Here is a 25,752-nt window from a genome sequence, read left to right on the forward strand (position 1 = left end):
TTTCACGGTTCAGACTAGGCCCCTTAGTTCCAGTGAAGGGACATCTTAACTCTAGAGCATACAATGACGTTCTAGATGATTCTGTGCTTCCAACTTTGTGGCAACAGTTTCCTGTTTCAGCATGACAATGCCCCCGTGATCGCTGTGGAAGAACTTGACTGGCCTGCACAGAGCCCTGACCTCAACCCTATCGAACACCTTTGGGATGAATTGGAACTCCGACTGCACGCCAGGCCTAATCGCCCAACATCAGTGCCTGATCTCACTAATGCTCTTGTGGCTGAATGGAAGCAAGTCCCCGCAGCAATGTTCCAACATCTAGTGGAAAGCCTTCCCAGAAGAGTGGAGGCTGTTACAGCAGCAAAGGGGGGACCAACTCCATATTAATGCCCATGATTTTGGAATGAGGTGTTCGACGAGCAGGTGTCCACATACTTTTGGCCATGTAGTGTTGTATGAGCACACCAAATTATCCAGGAGACGTGTGTGTCTAACCACCCTGGTTGGTGGCGCTCCAAAATGTTCAACCCTCTCTTTCTTCCCCTTTTTCCCTCCTTCACACATGGAACAACCATCCAACTTCAAGCTCATGGCAGGCAAAAGAAGAGGGGAAAAATCGGTTATTTTTTTCATATTCTCTCCCTCACACTGTCAGTTTCCAAATGAAGCCCATTCTATTCTGCGGGTTGGGGAGAAATCTCCAGCCAAGGAGATGTAGCCTTGCCGTGAACAGCTGTGAAGTCATTTTGATAATGCTGAGAATAATAAGCTCTGTGCTGTGTGTGGTGCTGCGAGGCTAGGGGCTGTGCTGCTACAGCTCCACTGCTTCTGAATAGATACAAGTGATTAAAGCACTCCTGATTCTCCCTGACCAACATGTAATGGATTTACAGCCCTTTCAATTAGGCCTTATTTGCTAGCCACTCATTATTTGGGTTTTGGTTAGGTAATCAGGGGGGCAGGGGCTTTGCGCAACGCAGACACAGGGGGGCATAGGGGACACCTGACCCTCTTAAATGAGAGGATCAGGATCATCTTGGGGTTCTGGCCTGCCCTGGCTCACTACCTTCCTTCCTCCCTCATTCTTCTTCTCCATTCATTCATCCCTCTTTCCTCCTATCACTCCGTCCATCCTAACGCCTCTGCCCCCCTCAGCAGGCACCAGCTTGTGTGTCCCGTCCACCTCCCTGCCTGAAATCAGACCTCCCTGTCCAAATCAATACAGACCGCTGCTCTGATAATGTCCTGACATCAGAGAGGGCGGTGGGACATGACAACCCCAACCTTCCCAACCCCCATTATGTGACCCCCCCCCCCCCCCCCCCATACACACACAAACACACACACACACACACACACACACTCCCTTCTCTTGGACCATGCTGCCTGGCTAGCTGCATCACCTCAGTGCACACAAACACTCTGTTCAGTGACTCCTGACTCTACAGCGGCTTGACAGGGACCCTCCCTACTAATAAGCACACACACACACACACAAACACACAAACACACAAGTACACACACATAGCCCCCACTCTCTCCACCCACACACAGATATTCATTTCCAAACTATCCACAGAATGAATGTGTCCTCTGAATAGTTCATCCAAGGCGTAGCGTCACTCTTTGCCTACTGAAGTGAATGAGCCGTTGTCAGATGTTGTCTGATTTAAGTGTTCGGCAAGGAGAGAGAGAGTGAGGCAAACAAACAAGCTCCTCTGATCTATGGAGAGAAGCCATCTTAACATGCAACCTCTCAACCTCAAACAACGGACAGAATATTTTCCCCATATGAAATTGAGAAAATTATCATCAAAAGTGAGGATTGGAGAGAGATTTAGGTTTCGAATTACAGTAGAACTGTTACGTGCTGTTGTTGTAACACAGCAGCATTAGAGGGATGTGAGTTTGATCCATTTTGGGGTGTTTAGAGGAAATACAACAAAGAACAAGTACTGTTTATGCTTAAGACATACAGTAAGTGATAGAAAAACGTCTCTCATTTTTCATTTTAATGTAAAAGGCAATACTAAAAATGGCACTGACATAACACGCATATTAACTTTTTCACGTGTGAGTTCCAAATATCTCTAACGGTCGCCCCAGCATCAGCTGTTTTATGTACGTGATGTCAGAATGCACTCACTGTTCCAAAATGTGATTGTTATGCAACTGGACAGTTAACCCGCGCTGCCTGCTAATTATCTATGTTTCAACTTGTCTATTTCAAATTATTTTCTAACAAGTTTTATTTTCTAACAACAGTTTGGAGTGAGGTGTGTTCCTCCTCCTCATTAATTCACATAGAAGTAGCCCATTTCACTGTTGCGGACAATTTATGTTTGAGGCTTTACTGAGCCGGACAGACTTCTCTCTTCATTGAGAGCCCAAGCACTTCCCCAGTGTTTCCCCAGAACAAGTATGCAGACATTTGCGCAGTCTTGTACAAACATTTTCTGGCTGGCACTCTATTGCCTTCATTGTTGTTTTCCTTACAAATAATAACTTTGGACGTGTGCATTCCTATCAAAGTAAGTGCCTTATTTTCTGTTTATCGTGTTGTCATTTCTACTGTAGCATACAGTATGTATGTATATATGATATATGCATGTATGTATGGAGCATAATGTATTTACAGTTTTATTCACGTTTTCAAATGCTGGTGACAAATAATTCATATTGTGGTTTCTGTCAGCCGAGAGTTAGCTAAATATGACCACTTGTGTTAGTCAATCTTTCTTCAGTTAGCGCTAGGACTAATGTAGGCTACATTTTCAGGTTTGGATGATTGTGTTATGTTGTCGCTACTTCTGTGAATGTCTGAACATTGCATCCAAAAATAAACTGGTCACATTCAGGACAGAATTCTTTAGGACTGTGTTTGTGCAAAATGTTTCTGTGAAAAAACAGTGTGGCCAGCTCAAACGCTGACTGTTGCATCAATCGAAACTGGACGTTCGAAATAAGCATTCTAATCACACCGGTTTGAGCGTACGCTGCAGGGACCACTGTAGAATGATCACACCCGTCTATTGGTACGTGTCAAAGGGTTAAACATACCATACACACCAAAAACACATATACATTCCCCAATAACAAGAAATAACCTGATGTTCATCGAAAACCCTTCCCCATAGCTGTCAGTGTAGAATAAACACAGAGCCAGTATTGTATTCACAGGCAATGTGATGTGCAGTATGTGCCAAACCAGTGGACAGGGCTGCTGATGCTACACTAGCCTAGGTGTCAGCACTACCTCCACATCTCAGAGGCTCATCAGCAGAGCAAACTGGCTTTGTCTGATTGAATTGACCCGGTCACTCTGACCAATGACAGGTCAGTGACAGGTGTGTATGTGTGCATATGTGTACGTGTACATGTGTGTGCACACACGCACACGTGTGTATATGTGTGTCACAGGAGGCTGCTGACGGGAGGACAGCTCATAATAATGGCCGGAACGGACTTGATGGAATGGCATCAAACACATAGAAATCACGTGTGTGATGTATTTGATACCATTCCACTTATTCTGCTCCAGTCATTACCACGAGCCTGTCCTTCCCAATTAAGGTTCATCCAATGTGTATGCACTAGGGCTGTGACGATATCACAATATTTTTTCCATGCCAAAAATAAAAACAAGAAGCAGACCAAACTCTTTGGTCCTTTAAAAACCTGCTGTATGTAAAATATTGTGTGCTACAGCTTGGAAAATAAATAAATGTGACTCTGGATGACAAATGTTTATTTCCAACATTAGGGCTGTTTTCCTAAAGAAGTTAAATATTTCATGACCGCAGTCAAATTCCACGTGACTGTTTAGTCACGGTAATTAGGCTTCTCCAAGCTCTGATGCTGCTGATGGTCATTAGTAGCCTACCAAATTTGCTAACTGCCTGGTACTCAGCACTCTATTGTCCCTCTAATCATTCTGACATCAATGCAAATGAAATTGAAAATCTAATCAAACACTTCATGAGAGCCCATGAGCTCATGTTGCGCAACAATCCCATAGGTTATGCAATTGCGTGAGAAAACAGTGTTTTGATGGCCTCTATTAAAAAGAGGAGGATCCCATCAGCTTTCTATAGGCTAGGCCTACTATATTTATTTCTCAACTTTCTTAATATTAAGAACATTGCTTCGTTTTACAACAGGAGTATAGCCTACCTGGCTGGCATGAAAATTAACCACGGGAAAATAATCCTCCATTCGCTATTTAAGTGCATAGATTATATATATTTTTTCCCCCTGCCCCTGTTGCGAGGTGCATGATAATGGTCCATTCTAAATCAAAACTAATTTCACACATATATTATTTAGTATATGTAAAGACAAGATTAAATCAAGAATAGTCTGATGGGTGACAATATCACTTTTGAATGATATATTATCACTTGTGAATGATGCCCAGCTTGTGTGCAGTAAGGGAAGAAACAGTGCATGCCTTTTTCCCCCGACTTTATCAAATCATAGACCCACACTTCATGTAGCCCAGCCCATAGGTCTATATGTTTTGATAAGGTTTAGTTGGCCAAATAACTTCTTAGAATTAAGCACATTAATCCGTATACAACCAGTGTAGAGCCTAACTGATATAGATAGACGCCGCGTGAGTTTCAAGTTTGGAGAAGATCATTTTCACCATAAAAATGCACCTTTATAATAAAGCATTACATGCATAATCGCATTTGTGATACATTTTGAGAATGGTGTTTTCCCGCTAATTGATTGCATTTTGGAACATTCGTGCTTATAGCCTACTGCCGTGTGCGCATTGCTGTGCTTATAATGTGAACAAATAGCCTAATAGTTTATCAACATTTTAGGCTCAATGTTCTGATCTGTTGCATCAGCCTCAATGCTTTACAAAACAAAAAATGTTGTATTAATTTGGGATGTATCGCATCCCACAACTGTCCCAGACTATGTTTGGAATATTTATTTATCGCACAGAAGGACAAGTTGACCAATAGAATAGGGGGGATAGTAGATTGACATAGGCTAGTGCTTTTGCTGTTCGTTAGGCCTACTCATCTTGTTGGCTGACGAAAAGTAAATGTGGACAGTTCTTCTAACATCTTCAATATGCGCCTCGGAATTCGATAAGGATGCGCGTAGTTGCATCCCCGATGTGTCTGTCTTCACTTGTAGCCTACTTCGGAGCTGAGATAGACACCTGTGAGAAGAACCCATCACGTGATGGACATTGGCTAATAAGAATTGAGATATCTGAGAGAGCCATGTGAGTGAGAGGTGCTTCAGAACACGCAGCCAGGAGAAGGGAATTATAATTATTATATTCAATACAAGGGCACAACGGCCACTGGCCGCATAAGGCATGTTTCTTTTTAGGGGGCATTACTGCCACCGGGAAATTCGAGGCATTATCAAGTGCTTGTCAAATTGTGAATGAGAGACTGATGAAGTGTATGCTATTCTGTTCTTCTGAAATATACTACATTTTCTTTGTATCATGTTTCTTTAGACCTGTCTAAATAAATAATGGATTTATTGTGATGGTGTAGGCTATATTAAATGGATTTATTAGAATTTTAAAATGTAGATGTTCCAAAGGTCTGCATCAGTGGCTTGTAGGCTATGCGTGGAAGCCAGGCAATGCTAAATGTGTTTATGTTAATTAACGGTAAATTACCGTGAGACCGGCAGTTATTTGCTTGACAATCACCGGCTGAAAATAAATGTCATGACTGCCACAGCCCTAGTTCCGGCCCCAGTGTGCACAGGCAGCTCCACTATGTGGGTACTCACCGTAAGATGCTGGAACAGCCACGCCCTCATGATGTTGGTGGCCACCTTGGGGAAGATGCCGCGCTTCTTCTGCCTCTTCTTCTCCTTGTCCGGGTCGTCATCATCACCTGTGCCAGGAGACGCCACGCTGTTCTCTAAACCATCTCCTAGGCAGAAACAAGACACAGGGTTAAATAGCAGCCTAGGACAGAAGATGGACCAATAGTAAGCCTGGGCATTAACACCACAAAGGGTTAGATAGAACCCTAGAAGCTAAACCTAATATATAAGACGCTTAAGCTAACCCAGTGGGTTATCTAAGTTAGATGGAGGACTATGCCATAGCCTACACAGTAGTAGCCTACACTAATGCCTGCATAGAAGTAGTGGGATTTAGGCACAGAGGGAGAGGGGTTTGCTGTAGACAGAGAACTAGAGGTGAGTTCTCACACCCAGAACAGTGGAGAGGAATAGATGGGGGTTAATGACTGTGTTTTGGTTGGAAGCAGACACACTTGGCTCCTCATTCCACTCCAGATTGTTCAGTAGGAGGAGAAAAGGGAGAGAGTGAGGGAAAGAAGGGGAAAAACGACAAGGAGGCTTCAAGTTTGGGGCTACAGTACATTAATTCAATTAAATCCACAGGCTTGACATAATGTCTTGCTTTTTTCTGATCCAAAGGGTCTGGATGGACTGAGAAGGGAGTCTTATGAACACACATACACACACACACACACACACACACATGCAGTATACACACATGCAAACAAACCCACAGAAGTTGAACATTCGGGGGCACCCAATTGAGTAGCTTGTGAATTGAAGTGGGGTGTGCATTGGGTTTGGTTCATTGTTGCACTTTGATGCACATAATGGACAAGAGTTGAACCCCCCCCCCCTCGCTTCTTCACCACCCCCCTCTCTCCCTCCCTGTGACACCTCCCCCTTCCTCCAGCAGATTAGCATGGCAGGCCAGTAGAAGAGCGGCTCTCTCTCCCTGCATTAATGTTCAAGAGTGTTTGATTTCGGGAGGAAATCGTGCATATCAAGGCAGCATTTCTCCTTTAAACCAACATTTCCATCTTTGTGCCCTCGCCTTTTCTGTCTCCTCTTCTCTGGCCATTAATTGTGCATTAGCAAAAATGATTTACTTTTAACAGTCATAGTTATTTTTTCTTGCCCTCGGGCACAAATGCCTTGAAAGCCTTCCTTGAGGGCATCTAAATTATGTATCTGAAAAACTCCTCCACTAAGGCTGAGAAGGACCCCGGCATTCTCAAAATTCAGACTTGCATGTCTTCCTGTTTTTGGGGAGGCATCAATCATGGGCACCTATACAAGCCCTAATCTTGCATAAATATTTGAACTAATAACATTAAAAGGAGAGGAAAGAAAACGGATCCGACTGGCGGCGTAGTCAAATGCAAAATAGATGAAGAATACAAGGACATGCAGCATAAAGGTCTGTCTCCCCCTCCTCCTCTCTTCTCTCTTCTCTTTCCCCACTTATTTTTTCCTCACTATGTTTTTCTCTCTCTTTTTCCCTGTCTGTCTGTCCGTCTGTATGTCTGTGTGCTGTGTTTTCCTTCCACATTATTAGTGTGGGAGCCACACGAAAGAGGAAAACAGAGCAGTGCCGACTTTGCGCTCCTTCCCTGCGTGGAGATAAAGATGTGACTGAGCCCTCTGAAGGACATATGGGTATAGGGGATGTGGCCGGCCTGGGAGTGTTGTCATTGTAGAATGGGTATTCATTAGCAGCAAATGCCATAAAGTACGAATCCTTGTTCAGGAAAGCCTAAAACAATAAACTGGGGCCTAGCCGTAACCCCAGCGTGACTGTGTGTGGCTTCCTGAGAAAAGCGACCCAGACGCAGGGACTAGTCTAACTCCTCCAGTGTTGCTTTCCACTTCAATAACAAAACCAGCAACCAGAGTGGACCTCGCATTCTTCTACACTTCACAATGCTGCCTTTTGGGTTAAATAATGTTACACTTTAGGTTTTTGTGTTTTTGTATTGGAGTTTTTGTTGTTTTTTCAGAGCTAGTTTCCAAGTCAATCTCCTGCTGGAAGTCATCCGGCTCATCCAATAGAGCCACAGTGGGAAAAAGGCTGGCAGATTCATTTTATTGACGTTTCCATTTTCACTGCAATGCGATAGCCTCCCCCTGGCTGGGGCGACCCGTGCGTATTTACAGACTGACCTGTCACTTCATTACCCTGCCTGCTCACTCCCTCCTGCCCCGGTCCGCTAGGGTGAAACTAGACTCCCAGGCTTTCAAATCCTCTCTCTCTCTTTCACATATGCACATGCGCATACACTCCTACAGTCATACATACGGTACGTATGCCTAATGCACGCAATCATGGGATCTTATTTATGAGCTGCTCTTTATGACATGCATACAAAAACATGTAAATATACATCTGCACAATGTGTACACAGACAACGCACAAAGTAACCAGAGAGAATGTGAAGGCTGGCCCAAAGAGGTGGAAATAATCAAATAAATTATGATTCTGGATGAGAGGAGTGAGGAAGAAGAAAGAAAGAAAGAACGAAATAAAAAGAGAAGGGCCCAACTTACACAACCTCATTACATCTAAAGGAGAGCTGGTGATTTACATCCACCCCCACTCCTTTCTTATGAGCCAGAAAAGGAGTGCTGCAGGGCAAATTGTCCCAAACGCTAATGGCTTCTGACTGTTCCCTGGCAACTCTGGCATTTTAACCTGTGTGGATGTGCACTCTGCAAAAAAAGCGGGGAGAAAAAAAAAGCGGGGCAGGAAAGCGCCCCATCATCTGCCCGTGTGACACAGATGGGGGATGGCTATTAGGAGGCGGGCAGAGGGCCTGGGGAGGCAAGGTGCTGGAGTGTAGCCCCAGGCACTTTTGGAAAAGCAGCACCCTTGGAGACGGGAAAAGACACCCCTCTCTCTCTCCCCTCTCCCCTCTCCCTTTCTTCCCTCCTTCTCTCTCTCTCTCTCTCTCTACCCCCTTTTTTTCATGACATAAAGTGCTCACAATGGAAGTATGTGCATGTTTTCGTATGCACGGATAGAAAGAAGGTAACATTACAGGCTGCTAGGAATGTCCGGACGCGATGAAGAGCGAGTAATCAAACAAACACAGAAACAACCATGGAGGCACAGAAAACATTATGGTCAGATCAAGTCTCTCATCACCAATGGGCGGTTGTTAAAAATGCATTCAGACATCTCCCAGTGAGTAAATTGGTCTCAGAGCTGAGATAGGACTGTAAATATAAATATATTACCATTATGTATTGATTTGTATCTTTCATTTTTTCACTCTTTATGCGATGCACACTGCAGAGAACACCGGAAGAAGAATTATCACTGAATTATCACAGTGAATTATTGTAATATTTGTTTATGTGTCAATTAATCCGTTAAGGGTTGCCAACTGGCAATTTGACACTGTCTTTTTTCTCCATTCATTCATTCATTCATTTAATTCATTGTTAGTATGAATAAGAAAATCTTATTCAGGGTCTGGGTCTCTGATAGCAGGTGTACACTACTCTATGTCCTGCAATCTGCTGAAGGCTACAATGACACCAGAGGACACTCTTCATGGCTAGGGGGCATTAAGCACTTCAGGGAGGCACTAGGGGCCAGGGCTGAGAACACTATGAAACCACTAGTTACACAGGTTGTGGCCCTATCAATACTACAAGAATGTCCTACCCTACCATTCCAGTCCACCCACACTACACATGACTGAGTAATAACTCAGAAACCACATTCAAAACCACACATTGTGGGCTTCTAAAATAGAGCACACTTATTTGTCCTCAGCGCAATGCTATTATTTATACTCATGCAGATTGCTCCTGATAATGGCTAGATAGGCAGCGTGTATGCTTTGAGAGCCTGACCAGAGGATTTACGCTGCTGGGCTCCGGTGTTTGTTTCAGGGTAATGGAGCATGAGTGTGGAGGCAGTGGCTTACAGAGGCTGTGGTTAAAGTGACTAATTACAACGGACCCCTCCGCCCCCCTGCAGAGCAACGCTACTCAGGCATGCTCACCCCGACTCGGCCACACTGGGGAGGGAGAGAAGGAGAGGGTGAGTTGGGTGTGGGGGACTTATGGTAGAGACCGTGGCTTCCTCGGTTAACAGGATGGACCAAGATGGGCAGCTTTTTTTGGGGTGCCCCAGGGCACAGTGCTTGGGCCATTGGAAATAGAGGGACACAGAGGGAACAACAGGGGCCCTCTATGTCTCCTTTACCTTGGGTCTCTACAATGCCTGGACCTCCACCCCCTCCCCACACCCCCTCCACCCTCACAGGCTGGGCCAGAGAGAAAAGAAGGAGGGATTTAATGCCTTCCTTTCCCCTTCTTTTTCTCCTCAACTTTTCAGCCGGCATAAGCGACGTTTAGCACATTAAGTCCCCCAAATGGCTGTGAATGAGGGAAGCAGTGGGGGTTCTTCTTTTGTTCAGCCTTTCCCCCTTTTATTTACTCAGGATTTACGCAGGGCCTCTACAGCACTGGGACCACATGTTCCTGACGCACACACACACACAGACACACACACAAGCAGTGCCTCCATTCACACTCCAGCAGGCAGGGGTATAGCTGGTCCTCTGTGGCTCTGTGCCTGCCCATACAGGTTCTCTAGTCCCAACCACATGCTAGCAATATGCTAACGCCTCAGATAAAAAAACATACTCCAAAATGCTAGCAATATGTAAAATCCCTGAAACAAAACCTTTTTTGTTTAGATGCTTCTATCCTCCTGCTCCTATGTAAAACTTTGTATATATATACTTAAAAAAGCCCTATACACCCCTCTCACTCAGAACCATACTATAGATGAGATGTCTTAATTGGAATTGTTTTAGTTTGTTGGCCACTAAGGCCAGCGATGTTTTAGGGTGATTATTTCCTGATCTCTGCTTAAACAAGCACTGGACCATAAAACAACAGCTTAGTAAACACCAAGCACGCTGACAAATTGGGAGCGCAATGCCAGGAGTCATTAACAGCTCCAAAACCTGTCGCAGCAATTACACTCTCCCTCCTCTCCCTACCGCCCTCCTTCCTTTCGAACGCCAAAGTCAGGTGTCGCCTCCCTGTCTTTTACTATTTTACCACCGGTGAACACCAGGCCAGAGGAACCTTGCAGCCAGAGGGAACTGGAATCTGCTTTTCCCCAGCTTGTAGCCTGTATACACACCCAGAGGAATAAAGCTCCATCTTAACACAGTTGCATCTGGTCTGTGATCTGAGAGTTATGACTGACTGAGTGGGTCCTTGTGCATGAGGAGTAATGTGCAGTTGTCTCTGCAGAAAAACACATAATTAAGTGTTCCCTTAAATGAAGTGGAATAAGAGCTTTAATTAGATGTATTTTTCCTGAATGTGGGAAGACAGGCTGGCAGGCTGGAAAACAGGCAGGAAAGCAGGCAAGGCAAGGTTGTTGGGTTGCTCAACTCCTGCACCTCTGCCTCTCTCTCTCCTATCCCCCTAACCGTGCCATCAGGCAGATACCTCTCTGTCATCCCAGGAATGCTGCAAATAACTATCGCCTCACCACAGATACTAGGCCTCTCTCTCTCTCTCTTTAATTATCCTCTCACAGGCCCAGCTCTTACACTGGCCCACAGTGCACATCTCTCTGTAGTTCAGAAGGCAGGGAAAGGGATTGGGTGGAGGAGGTAAGGTTGGGGCAGTGGAAAGAGAAGTGGAGGGAGGGGCAGGGAGGGTGAGGGGGTAAAGAGGGAGTTGGGGGGGGACAGAGGCCAAACTTTTACCTTTTACCCAAAATAGGGGCTAAAAGCAAAGCTAGGCACCCTCCCTTCTTTTCCCCCACTACCACTGCCCTACAGCTTCTCCCCTGATGCCACAAAGGAGAGTGCACTGAGAGGGGAGGGTACCTACTCTTTTTCCTAGTGCCGCTGGGGCCTCTGGTTCCAGGCAATAATCATCTGCCAATATGCCTGATGTTTGGGAGAGCTGGGCTATGCATATTATCAAAGGCTTTGGGCTGGGGTTAATTACCAGTGTAATTAACCTGCTACCTGTAACAACACTTATCTCATTACATCATATATAGGGCCTTTGAGAGGCTAACAATGGCTCTTGCTCCTGGCCCTCTCTCTGATTGCAACTCTGATTTTTTCAGCAGCCCCGACCGAGATCTCTACCTCTACTATTCATTAGTTGGTTAATCACTTGGTGCTGATGATTTTAGGAGTCAACAAGCCTTTCATTTGTGCTGAGCAAGTCTTTAGGGCCACTTCATCAACAAGTACAGCTGTGTGTAAACGTTTTCTGCATGATGATCAAGGACTCCTATTTGTTTATGTACCTTAATTGGGAATGTTTTACAGAAACCTAGCTGGATTCCTTCGATGTGATAAAAAGTGATTATCTGCACAAATATATCACTGAATCTATATAAAGATTACTCATATAACATCCTGTAGTCTCAGCCTGTGACTACAACTTGGGCCTGGGAGGAGTAACGCTACTCTCTCATGGAGGTTTCTATAGTTCCTGCCATCCAGTTGGGGTGGGAAAGGAACATCATTTGGAGAGAAAACAAAAACGATCAAAAGAAAGGAGATGGAATAAAGATGTGTAGAAGAGGGAGGCAGGCTGTTGCAGATGTCAGGATCCAATTTGCATGAATGGCAAAGGGCTAAATTGCAGGGGACGGGGAGCAGCCCTCCAAACCACCCTCCCCATCACTCCTCTACTCTTTTTTGGGGGGGGAACTAAAAGGGTGTCTTGATGCCCATGACTGCCCCCAGATCGCTCCAGAGACAGGGATCAGTGCCTAATGAAGGGCCTTGTATCTAGACCAAAGATTTCACACTCGCAGCCTCCCTGACAACTCCACCCTGTTCTGTTCCCCCTCAACTCCTCTCTGTCTGCACTGTACACTGCGCCGCTCGCACAACAACATTGTAAATACTCTCCTCTCTTCCCTCCTCTCTTCCCTCCTCAGCTTTTCCCAAATCAGATTGCTGTAATTGCTCCCAGAGGTTATCTAGGTGCATGATCCCCCGTCTCTTAAAGATCAGATCGCCTTTAGAAGCCTTGCTGCCTTACCAGTCGTTCCCCTCCCCTCTCCTCCTCTGGTCTGTCCTTCTCTTCTTCCCAAAGCTGATCTTGGCACAATGGAGCTATTCTCTCCCTGGCTGGTTAAAATTACATATGTCCCCTCTGCCCCTGTTCAGCTTTGATATCTTTATTACTGTAGCAGAAAACTAAATAACAGGCTGTGGTGCCTCAGCCTCTGAGCTAAGGACTTCATCTCTTCTTAGGGTATGTCTTTCCCCACCAAGGATGGGTGGCTGGGTGCCCCCCGGAAGCAAAACTGGGTCATGTTCAATTAATTGGAATGAGCATGAAAATTTGCAGAGCAAACTGCATCTATTTTCACCCCCAAAATAGGGGGTGTTGCTCCTCCTTTCAGCCCAGAATAAGACTGTGAACAGAGAGAATATAGCAGAGAAATAAAAAGAAAAACAAAGAAAGGGAGAGAGAGAGAGAGTGGAGAGAGAGAGTGTGGAGAGAGAGAGTGTGGAGAGAGAGTGTGGAGAGAGAGAGTGTGGAGAGAGAGATAGTAGAGAGAGAGAAAGAGTAGAGAGAGAGGAGAGAGAGAGTGGAGAGAGAGAGTGGAGAGAGAGAGAGTGGAGAGAGAGAGTGTGGAGAGAGAGAGAGTGGAGAGAGAGAGAGAGTGGAGAGAGAGAGAGTGGAGAGAGAGTGTGGAGAGAGAGTAGAGAGAGAGAGTGGAGAGAGAGAGAGTGGAGAGAGAGTGTGGAGAGAGAGAGTAGAGAGATGAGAGTGGAGAGAGAGAGAGGGTGAAGAGAGAGAGTGGAGAGAGAGAGAGTGGAGAGAGAGAGGGGAGAGAGAGAGAGAGAGTGGAGAGAGAGAGAGTGGAGAGAGTGGAGAGAGGGATAGAGAGAGAGAGAGAGAGAGAGAGAGAGAGAGAGAGAGAGAGAGAGAGAGAGAGAGAGAGAGAGAGAGAGAGAGAGAGAGAGAGAGAGAGAGAGAGAGAGGAGAGAGAGAGTGGAGAGAGAGAGTGGAGAGAGAGAAGCAGCTCATCACGTGGATGGATTGTTTGCTAGCTAAGGGCTATATGGTTATATTAATCCCTAGTAGAACCATATCAAAGTATTCTCCAAAGAACCAGCAGGAAAGAGATTCAGTGGAATGAAGGGTTCCCTATTTTGGCAGAGTGCCGTTTGTGATACAGCACCGTGGATCACTCACCATGTTAGAGGCAGCAGGAGGATGATGATAGCAACATTGCTAGGGATTCTCTACCCCCAATTACACTTCAGACTCAAACAAACAAATCCATCTAGTTTGTGTTGGGAGTGCAGGACACCTTGGAATTATTGCTGGCTTGCATGGCCTGCCACACCCCATGGACATTGGCATCAAAGTGGGGGCTTACAGAGATTGGTGGTGGTGTAAAGGGTGGAGTATGGGTGTGAAAATGAGTTAAAAGATTTATAAATCAACAAGTCAACCATCAGATTGTAGCCTCTACTTGGCAGCCCTCTCATCAGCCGACTGCCATGAAGTTTATTTTTCTTCACAAATGTCCTGGAGGCAGGGAACAAAGTGAGCAGAACTGATTAATGCGCCGCTGCCCCGCTCCGCCAGTCTAAACTCTGTTTGGCTTCCTAATGAGCTCCCTAAAAACCCAATTCATCACCCATAACCCCTTCTCAACCCGCCAAGAAATCCCCCCATTATGGGAGAGGCAGGGGCAGCCGTTTACAGGGCCGGGGTACTGAGTGGAGGGGTGGTGGGATAGGGGGGAGTTTACGACCCTGGCGGGGGTACCCTGATGCCAAGGGTGTTCCCTCTTCGCCCCCCAAAGCCCACTGCCCCGAAACACGCCCTTCTCTACCCAACACCAGGGGTGTCCCAGGCAGCCTGGGCACAGGAATGTCCGGCCCGGTGAAACCAACAGCAGCAGGAATGGTCCTTTCCCGCCTGCTTTCAAGCTGGAGATTTCCACTTTAATACCTCCATCTCCCATCCCTGGGAAGACAGGAAGTTGGTGGGAATGTGGCTTGGAGGGGAGAGGGGTGGAGGGGACAGATAGAGCTTGGCATAGGGGATGGAGGATGGGCGAAGGGGATATAGTGGGAGAGAGGAAGGGTAGCTAGCTAGCTAGGTGGATGACAAACAGCTGAAGAGGAAGGTGATTGTGAATTCCTCACCAGTTGGACAGGGGTGGAGGGGTAGGAAGAGTGGAGTGGGGAGATTGGAGGAGGCGGGATTGAGGGGAAACTCCAACTCCCACAGTTCCTCATTACATGGAGTCGGAATGATCCTCCTGGCACCTGAGCTGTAACCAAGAGATTACTGAATTGATGAATCCTCGGTTTAAAATGCAGCTGTTTTATTCTGCTTTAGTAATTAATTCTTTTTCCAATAGCGTATTGATTAAGCGTAGCCCCTGATAAAGTTCAAACTGAGAGGAATCCCCCCCTGGGCCTTGGCTTGGCCTGCTCAGGAGAGTCAATGAAAACTTCCTCCCTCCTCCACCTGACTCTCCCTCCCTCAATCTCTCTCTCTCTCTCTCTCTCTCTCTCTCTCTCTCTCTCTCTCTCTCTCTCTCTCTCTCTCTCTCTCTCTCTCTCTCTCGCTCTCCCTCTGTCTCTCTCTCCTCTCTTTCTGTTTCTCTCTCTCCCTCCTCTCTCCCTATCCTCTCTCTCTCTCTCTCCCCTCTCTCTCTCTCTCCCTCTCTCTCTCTCGCTCTCTCTCTCGGCAGTACAGTTTGCCCTCATATATTAGTCAGGCCTGTGAGGAGCTCTGTTAGATGATTGCTGCTTTTGTCTCTCCTCTTGCCGACTAGCTTCTGTACAGGGCCTTTTGTATGCTGCCAACACACACACACAGACGAGCGTACAGCAAGCACCGGTATATGATATCTCCACCACTACACACAAGCATATGCATACACACTGATGCACACACACTCACCAGATAGTTGTGTGGTACATTCCCTCATGTTTTCCCCACTGTATCACTATTGTCCTTCTCTTACATGGCATAACAGCACACAGAAGAGGAGCATGTCTTTCAGACAGCTACTCTTTCATTCTTTTCATCCCCCGATTTTCCATACAGCTGTGAATGAGTGAGTAGTGAGTGGCTGATCAACAGACATACAGTACAGGATTTTTTTCTCAGGGGAGCCAACTAGCAGAGAAATCAGATACTGCTGTACAAGAGAGGGAGCCACTTCTGTCTTGTCAGGACCCCTCACCTAGCGGCTCCTTTACAAGGCAACAACCAGCACCTGGTGTCCTCCACTGGGCCACACAACACATGTATTCTAATTTAAGGAGAAGAGGGGTGGGATACGGGGACATAGGAGTCTTCATGTTCTGGTTCTATAGAGGTGAAGATTTCTACAGGCCTTGGGGTTTCCCAAGAGGACGACCGATGTCCTCACAATGTTCACACGCTAGCAGTAGTGTAGCCAAAATAACCTGATCCTATATAATGTACCTGCCTTGTGGGAACCTTAAAGAGTCCTCATTAAGACCCACATCAGTGCACCCACAATGCTCAGAGTCCCCACAATCCTCTCAGTGTCCCCATTCAGACAGCATAGTGCTTAGACAAGGTACTTTTCAATATAAAAAAATATATAAATATACAAAAATTCAGCAGGTCATTTCATTATAACCCAGTCCTGCCACCAGTTTTGATTTTAGGGGCTTGACAGTTGTTGGCAGTAGATATTGCCATGGCAAGTTGAGGTTAGGTGAACGTTTTAAGGCCCAGGGTTGAAATTACTGCCACTCTGTTTCGTTGACCTGCCCAAATGAGTATTCCATCGCATTCCTGGCACATTTTTTTATTTCTAATTAGGTGGCTGAAACAAGCCTGTCTAAAATACAGACACACCCTAGTTTGCTGAGTCTGTTGTGAACTGGGGGTAGCAGGTGAGAAACAATGTCCAACCAACCATAATCCAATTCTGTTGTTGCTGGTACTCTGACAAAAAAATTCTGAACATTATAATACAAAATGTCCCATTGCCAACAAAACATCATAACCTCCCAAAAAAGCCAGCTATCAACGGGATGCGGCTGACTCCTCTTTGAGCTTGTAATCGCGACGCCCTACAAGTTAATATGCAGCCTTAAAGTTCCAGCTCTGTGGAGAACAACAAAAAAACACTTATCCTGTGATGCTATTAATTAGCTGTGCTCCTTGCCTTTCAGCGTTTGAAGGCTGGATGCCGTCTCTTCTCCCTTTGTTTCTGCTCTTCTGTTTTGTATGGCTTCATTATTGACTCTTCAATTTTCCACTCGCATCCACCCCCTCCACCAGCGGTAGCACCACAGAGTGTTTCTGTAGCAGGAGCAGCCGCGGTGCGGTACCTGCCCAACAGTACCCCCAAGCCCACTCACTGAGACACCGGCTGGGGAGCCCTTGGAGCACGGGCAGCCCACAGCTCATCACCATCACAGCACTCACACCCCAGGAGGCCAAAATCAAAGAGAAAGGCCCTTAAAATCTAACCATGGGTAATGAGGGTGCTCCCCTCCTGAAACAATAAGCATATACAGCACTTGAGAGAGATAAAGGAAGGGAGAGAGAAAGAGAGAGAGAGTAGGGGTGTGGGAGGGAGGGAGGGAGGGAGTCAGAAAGAAAACTGGAGATAGAGGAGGTGCTCAGGCCAAGCTGGATAAGGGTGAATTAGGATTGAACTTCCAAATGCTGAGAGATGTGAGAAAGAGAAGTGAAGAAGAGAGTGAATGTGGGAAAGAGAAAAAGAGAGAAGGAGAAAGGGCAAAAGCCCACAGCCAGTGGTGATGGTAGCCGGGGCAGCGCATCCATCCAAGCACGTATCTGTGGTGGTGAAAACAACAAGGAGGTCTGAGGGCCGCAAGCCTCAGGAGCCAAAGGAAGCCAAGGAGAGCACGACTAATTTCTGCCCAACAATGGACCCTGGATGGGCGCCCACACAATGGCAGGTGCTTTGAATAGCAGCAGGACCCTTGCAGCAGAGAGCTTCTCTCCTCTCTCTCTCTCTCTCTCTCTCTCTCTCTCTCTCTCTCTCTGTCTTTGTACCAAGGGCCTCGATGCTGGTTGGCTTGCGTAACCTTTCATTTTCAACTGGGCTTCCTTTTGACTTATAAAGGATGAAAACGATCTCATGGGGGGCCAGGGGAGGAACAGGCAGCGAGGCCTGTGGGGCAGAATCCAGACCAAGACCTACGCTCTGCTCTCTCTCTTTCTCTCTCTCATTCTCTCCTCCTTGGCCCATGCCTGGGCCCCTTCAGTCTTATTTTCATCTCTCTATCTCTGTTCTTTTTTTTTGTAACACTTCTTGTTTGTTTTTGTGTGTTGGTATGTTTTTAATAGTTGTGGAGTTTGTTCTCCAGTGGTGCTGGCTGGGCTGTCCTTCGGGCCATGAAGGGGTAAAGGCAGGGGTAGTTCCCCCGCTTTAAGAGCATTCTTTCCAGGGTCATAAGGTCAGGCTTCACAGATGTCTCCTGCAGACAGTTGTCTAAGGACTGCATCCCAGGGAGTAAGCATTCATTCCAAACAATGCAGCTTTTTCTCCTCACTTAGGAAATATTTTAAATGTGTTTTCTCTCACTTTGTTTTCTTAATTTTTTTGTAATAACGTTTTTTATTTCCAAGGTGGGGGTTTTTGTTTTTAGAAAATTGAAAGAAAGGACTGGCTATCGCAAGATAGCAATGTTTTCTTCTTTCTTTCATTCGTTTAAACCCTCCCCTCTTCCTTAGCTTCCTCCAATTGTTCTAATGGGGCATTAGTCATCGTTGCCTGATGGCGGACGGAAAGATGCTTTAAAAAAACGTTTCTTTCTTAAAAACATTGTTGCCAGGGGAGAAAGACAAAAACATGCAAATACTACACAGCAACTGTCATAGTGCATGCACACACACACACACACACACACACACACACACACACACACACACACACACACACACACACACACACAAACCCTTGACTAGGCAGGGCAGAAGACTAACAAAAAGCAACCATAAAAGACAATATTTGAAGTAGAGCATCGCTGGGTAGACTTAATCACAACAAAATGGCAGAGAGAAGTAAATTCCCAAACCAAACAGCTTTCATTAAAGCAAAATCAAGCTTCTGCATTTCAGGGGGGTGGGGCAAGACACTGGAAAGAAGGAAAGATATGGCAGCATTTAACATGCATGTTCCGCCTCAGAACATGGAAAACTGTGTAATTGGAACAGCCACTTAAAAATACAGGAGCAGACCTCCCTCTACTTGTATAGCTTGTTTCTTTTTTTATCTCTCTCTTTTGATATTATGTTTTTCCTCACCCCCTTCCCAACATCTCCCCTGTATTCTGAAATTGATCACCTTCTAAATGAATTATGGTAAATGCATAATGAACGTTTTCTCACCCTGAGCCCTGAAGCCAGCCAAGAAGGTTGCATCTTGTTTGGCATGTTGATTTGTTGTGTTGCGCATTTAGACCCTCACTTCCTTAAGAGTGCTGCTTGCACACTGCTTGGGGCATGTAAATAAGAAATTATCCTTGCTGACTAACACTCTTAATACCTCCTTGGGGTAATAAAACATTATTCGATGCTGGCTTCCAATAAACAGAGCTAATGGCACTAAAGCACTGTCAGATCTCTCCCTCAGTCTGCCCCCTGTCCCTTAAAATAGAGGAACAAAAGTGATCAAGTGTGGTAAAGACACACTGACTATGTGTAGTAAGTAGACTACCATGGGGACTTCCATTCTACCCTAAAACAAGCACCTCTTTGCTTGAAGACTCATTAAAGCATATAGCAGAGTGGGAATCAGACTAGAAAATGAGCTTATCTCCTATAATGCCCTCCAAAGATTTGCATAAATGTGAAAGATGTGTGCGTGTAAAATTGGAAGAAGAACTCAGATCATAACCGAATCATCTCTTTATCGTCCTCCCACTCTCTTGGAAGCAGGCTGCGTAGTTACAGCTACTACCTGTAGGGTATAGCTGCTCTACTCAGCCCCAAATACTCAGGGTAAACCCACCCTTACACTAGACTACACCACACAGCTAGCTTGCTATAGCTAACATGCTAGTTAGCTAGCTAGCAATACACTTACCCTCAACTATGCTTTTTGAGTGGGACTCTAGCTCTGAGGTGGGGTTAGGAGACGGGGGTGGGGTGGGGTGGGGGGGTATAGGAGGGATTAGAGAGCCAAGGGAGGCAGAAGAAAGGAGAAAGTAAAAGAGAGCAAGGCCCATTGGTCAAACACAAAGAAGGGAGCGAGGGAGGAGACCCTGGAAGTCAGGGTTAAATCCCAAATAAGCACACCTTAAACAGGGCTGGATGAGCAGCTACGCAGGGCACCGGAGTCTCCCCGCAGGTTTGCCTTTGACAGACGTGGCCTCCCTAACCTCTCTCTCAGCTAGAATGGGGACCGGGGTCAGGCCAGACATAGCCTGGTGTTGCCTATGGCACCTGACTGTCTCTGGGACTCTCTCTCTCTTTCTTTTTCTCTTTTTCCGCCTCACTCACATGTAAACACACACACACACAGAGAGAGGGAGAGAGAGAGAGGGAGAGAGAGAGAGAGAGAGAGAGACAGAGCACCAGGCTGTGGGTGGAAAACCAATCAGGTGGAGACTAGAGCAATTGGATTATTATCACCTCTTAAGGGTGACTTCTTGGCTGACCCCCTCACGGGCGAACTGCCTGCTAAAACAAGACCCACAAATTCCTGGGAAAACAGTATCCCTTTAAAGAGGCCGAGCAGCATTGTCATCCTTGTAAAAATACAGCAGCACCGAGTAAGCAGAGGCATTAATGGACACGGCAGTGCCCTTGGGGGGCGTGATCTCAAATCCCTTTTAGCCATATTACATCAGGCCCCACCACGGTGTTCCACATCGCCACGGTGACGGGAGTAATCAGCTAGGAGACCAGGAGTGTAAGCTCTCTGTGTTATGTCTCCTGTTATGTCTCTCTTTACTTCTCTCTCCCTGTTACTCTCTCTCTATTTGTCCTTCTGTCTCTCTCTTACTCTATTTCTCTCTCTCTCTCTCTCCTTGCTCTACATCCTACTTACTCTATATCTCTATTTACATCTTACTCTATTTCTCTCTCTCTCCTGCCCATGAGGTACAACAGTGAAAAAGTCATCATGTTCCATATAGTTCAATCATGATTGCTTTCCTGTTTCCCCCGTCGTTTCCTCTCTGTTTTTTAATTACTCCCAACTCACGTCCAGAGAAGCTGGTCTTCATCTACTCAAAGAGAAGACAGAAAGAAAGAAAGAAAGAAAGAAAGAAAGAAAGAAAGAAAGAAAGAAAGAAAGAAAGAAAGAAAGAAAGAAAGAAAGAAAGAAAGAAAGAAAGAAAGAAAGAAAGAAAGAAATAGAAAGAAAGGAAAAAGCGTATCCCCAAAGCTTTCCCCTAATGGCGCATAACATACATTCTCTTCAGCTGCTGTCAGAATAATTTTGGTAATTTTTTCCCTATGTCCAGCAAACATTAGTTTGCACATTAGGCTGACCCAGTTACTGTGGCTTTCCTGCTGCAGAGAGAGAAAGAGAGGGAGAGAGGACCCAGGCTTGGGTTGATCAGAGCCGGGCGGGCCAGGCTGAACTGGGCTGGCGGCCTGTTCATGATTATGGACCAGAGAGACCTAGCCTCAGCCAGAGAGGGAGAGACAGAGAGAAAGAGAGAGAGAGAGAGAGAGAGAGACTGAGGAACATCTGAGAACCAAAGGGAAAGGATGAGAGGAAGAGAGGAGAGGATTGGAGGGGAGAAAGAGGAGAGTGCTTGGGGTGCAAACTGGAGGGGGAAGCAGGGAAGAGGAGGAGGGAGGGAGGGGGTGAAAAATGACGTTATTGGAAGTCCTCTGGTTGACTTACTGGAGGGCATTAACGCTACTTTTTTTCTTCTTCTTTTGATGTGTGTTTTTTTCTTAATCCACAGATTTGAGCATGTTACACAGTGAGAGAGGGGGAAGGGGAGGGAGGACTGGAGAAAGAAAGAGAGGGAGCTGATCATTCTGTTTAATCACCTTTTGGAAGAGGGCCAGATAGTCTGTGGTGCTGGAGTGAGTGAGAGAGGGAAAGAGAGAGAGAAAGAGAGAGACTAAAAGACAGAGGGGGATGAGCCTGAGAGCTGAGCCCCTTGAAACAGCTTGGAGCAAAGCAGCGCGCATGTGAGTGAGTGAGTGAGTGAGTGTGTATGTGTGTACACCAACGTTCGTCTGTGTGTGTGAGAGAGAGTGAGGCCCTGTTCCCGTAAATGCCTGTGAATGCTGAATCCAGCACGAATCTGGCCTCAGTGCGGAGTGGAGGGAGCTGAGGGAGCGGGAGGGATCCATTTTAAAACTATGTGCATTAACTATACTTTTCCCCATAGATTAAGCACTCGGCATGAATAATTGAGTCACTCCTATGCTAATGGGATCATGAAAGTATCCCCTCTGTTCTGTGTTTTCTTCCCCTCCAGAGCAACTATTATCAGCTTTCAATAATAGCCCTGCCCCTTCCGAACAAACCCAGTGACACTGATAATGCTTTCACAACAACCCCACAGACACCTGACTAGCATGGCCTGGACATGTAGTGACAGAGCTTTACAACACATACACTACTGGTCAAATATTTTAGAACACCTACTCATGCAAGGGTTTTTCTTTATTTTTACTATTTTTTACATTGTAGAATAATAGTGAAGACATCAAAACTATGAAATAACACATATGGAATCATGTAGTAACCAAAAAAGTGTTAAAACAAATATTTTATATTTGAGATTCTTCAAATAGGTGGGGGGGGGGGGGTCTATTGAAGATAACCCTATTGGAGATTTTTGGTTCCAACCGCCGTGTCTTTGTGAGATGCGGTGTGGGTGAACGGATGATCTCTGCATGTGTATTTCCCACCGTAAAGCATGGAGGAGGAGGTGTTATGGTGTGGGGGTGCTTTGCTGGTGACACTGTCTGTGATTTATTTAGAATTCAAGGCACAATTAACCAGCATGGCTACCACAGCATTCTGCATCGATACGCCATCCCATCTGGTTTGGGCTTAGTGGGACTATAATTTGTTTTTCAACAGGACAATGACCCAACACACCTCCAGGCTGTGTAAGGGCTATTTGACCAAGAATGAGAGTGATGGACCGCAGAGTGAAGGATCAGCAGCCAACAAGTGCTCAGCATATGTGGGAACTCCTTCAAGACTGTTGGAAAAGCATTCCAGGTGAAGCTGGTTGAGAGAATGCCAAGAGTGTGCAAAGGTGTCATCAAGGCAAAGGGTGGCTATTAGAAGAATCTCAAATCTCAAATATATTTTGATTTGTTCAACACTTTTTTGGTTACTACATGATTCCATATGTGTTATTTAATTGTAGAAAATAGTAAAAATAAAGAAAAACCCTTGAATGAGTAGGTGTTCTAAAACTTTTGACCAGTAGTGTATGTACAACAACACCTTGGAGACCTCTTCATGTAGTAATTTATACATTTAGGAAAGTGATACCATGTAGTAAAGTATTGTAGTAAAGTCTATTTTACGGCCAGGCCTGTGTAGGAAAGCTCTGGGTTTATCTAACGTTAGTCTCCTGCCTTGGCTAGGGTGTCACTAAGGTGTGTGGGCACAGTGATTGATGGCCCAAATGCCAGTAAAAGCCACAGGCGGAAAGCACACCAGGCACATCATGATAGCTCTTAATTTATTGTTAATGCGATCATTGTTGCCATTTAAGTGGTTTTGTAAGCAATCTACTGAGGGCAGGCTCCTCTTCCTAAACCTTTCACCCTGGCTGCCCTCACTTCATCCACTTTCTAGCTCTCTCTCTCTTCTGCTCTATCCTTCTTTATTCTTTCTCTCTCTGCTCTCTGTTTTGATTTGAAAGAAGAGGGAAGAGGGACACACACATGCACACCCACACACACCCTTGTTGCTGTGGTGGTGTGTTGTGGTGAGGTAGGGGCACTGTGTAAAAATGATCAGTCCTCCAACAGCTGGGAGTGACGGCAATGAAACAGCAGGTCCAGGATCTGCTTTATTGTTTATCTGTTGTTTATGGGCCAGTATTCAGCTTTAATTACTACTCTAAATTAAATTCGAACAGGCACCCAGAGACAGCCAGCTATTTCACTCTGGGGCAGGAACAGCAGCCACAAATATGCAACAAGGCTTCCATCTTGCGTTTTAGCTGAGTCCCTGGCTTCCTTTCTGTTGTGGTTTCATGATTTTTTTCTCTCCTCCTCTCTTTTTCTTCCCTTACTTTTTTGGGGAGCTCATTCAAGCACACAGAAAAGCTGTACCCGGGCCTTGAAAAAAGAGAAAAATAAGCCAAAGGTCCGGAAACTGCCAGATTCAGCAGGCCTTGTTCGCGCTGTGCTAGCTGGGGCTTTTTGGGTTTGGCCAGGGAGTCCTGTCCCCACCAGGAAAGACCCCCCTCTAGTGAGCTCAACCACAATGACCCTGCCTAGAGGGGCCCCTGGCCAGGGGTGGGAGAGCTGCACACACTGCAACACACACTGAAAACACACACCACACCACCACCAAGGCACTCTCTCTTTCTCTCCCTCAACCTCACTATTTCTCTCTCTGCACCTCTCTGGGGAGTCTGTGTTTCTGCAGAACATGGGGGATTGTTCAATTGCTGAAAAAATGTACAAAACGTTTTATCTTTTTTTTTTTTTTGCTGGGCCTTTTGGTAGTAAAAGGGGGGTAATAGAGTGGAGAGGCCTTTTGCTCACCACTCAAGATGTCAAAATGGATTTGGTTTTCATGCATAGCTAATAATTACAGGAGCGGACTAGAGGGGGGGGGGGGGGGGGGGGGTGGAAGAGGGGAGAGAGAGAGTTCCCTACCTTGAAGTTGTATCAGTAGTGAGGATTTACTGTAGATGAGTGAGTCTGTGAGTGTATCTGACTGCACAATGTTTGGCATGGACATGAAGTGGAGTATGCTTCATCCCTTTCCAGCTCAAACACACTTTGGGTGTTGTAAACTGATAATGGCCACCTTCTTGGAAATAACTCCTGTTTTTCAACAACCACTGACATCAGATTTGACTTACTACTACTTCATTGATGTTTCTGATATCTCAAGATAAGCTCAGAAGAAATCAAAAGAGCTGCTAATCAAAAGAACTGTAAGCCGAGCCAACGCTGATAGTCTGATGGTGGAGAGCACTGAGCTGCAATCTCTAAGGAAGCCTATTGAAACTTCTCCCATGCACCAGTGCTGTTTATCAAGCTAGAACACTGGGAGTTCTGCTCACAGTCAGTAAGGGAAAGTGCAGAATTTGCCCTGAAGGTGATAATACATATTTGCGTTTTTTGGAAAGAAATTCAGTTTTTAAAGAAGTGTGTGAGGGAATGAGGTGGAGGATGAGGCAGAGTGGGTGGGGGGTACCCAAACCCTCTTTCCAATGTGTCAAAATCTTAACTGGCAATCTCTACTGACAGCTATGAGCATGCTTCACCTTGTTTTACTGCTTCACAATAAATTATTCCGTAAGAGGGGCTACACATATTTTCTCACTGGTTAAATAGTTTTCTGGCAGGGGTTCAGAGTACTGCTCAGTGCCTAGATACAAGCGAAAGATTACGAATATAAATTTTGCTCAGAGCAACCATCTCGAGGCCTGTATCTACACACACACACACACACACACACACACACACACACACACACACATATACACACACACACACATACACACACACACACACACACACAGTCTTTCTCTCTCTGTAAGGAAGGAGAGGTGTGTGAGGTGTATACTGTAATGTACATCTCCTACCAGGAACTCTAAACTGTCAAAGTGATGTCTTCATTAACATGAGGAGGAAAACAAGAGGAGAATTCACACTCGCCAACACATCCACTCAGCCATGGTCAGAGACCCCTTGTGTAGGGCTTATATAATCAGGAACATTTCAACACGCGCCGGGAAACACAAGACCCAAAAGGGTGTCCTTAAGACTTCTCCTTTA

The 25,752-nt window shown here is 45.8% G+C and overlaps 1 protein-coding gene across 2 annotated transcripts in view; it reads right to left on the minus strand.

The window, feature by feature from the left end:
• Positions 1 to 25,752, minus strand: part of LOC311145388 (homeobox protein Meis2-like) — a 79,199-nt gene that overhangs the window by 36,157 nt on the left and 17,290 nt on the right. The window contains exon 9 of one of the 2 annotated variants that reach the window (XM_084181611.1): positions 5,776 to 5,918. In XM_084181611.1, coding sequence (XP_084037737.1) covers positions 5,776 to 5,918 — 143 coding nt within the window. Of the gene's footprint in view, positions 1 to 5,775; positions 5,922 to 25,752 lie in introns of both variants that reach the window. The other variant, XM_084181610.1, reaches the window with a different exon arrangement.

Source organism: Coregonus lavaretus (assembly GCF_964263955.1).
Source record: "Coregonus lavaretus genome assembly, chromosome: 18".
Classification (NCBI taxonomy): Eukaryota; Metazoa; Chordata; class Actinopteri; order Salmoniformes; family Salmonidae; genus Coregonus; species Coregonus lavaretus.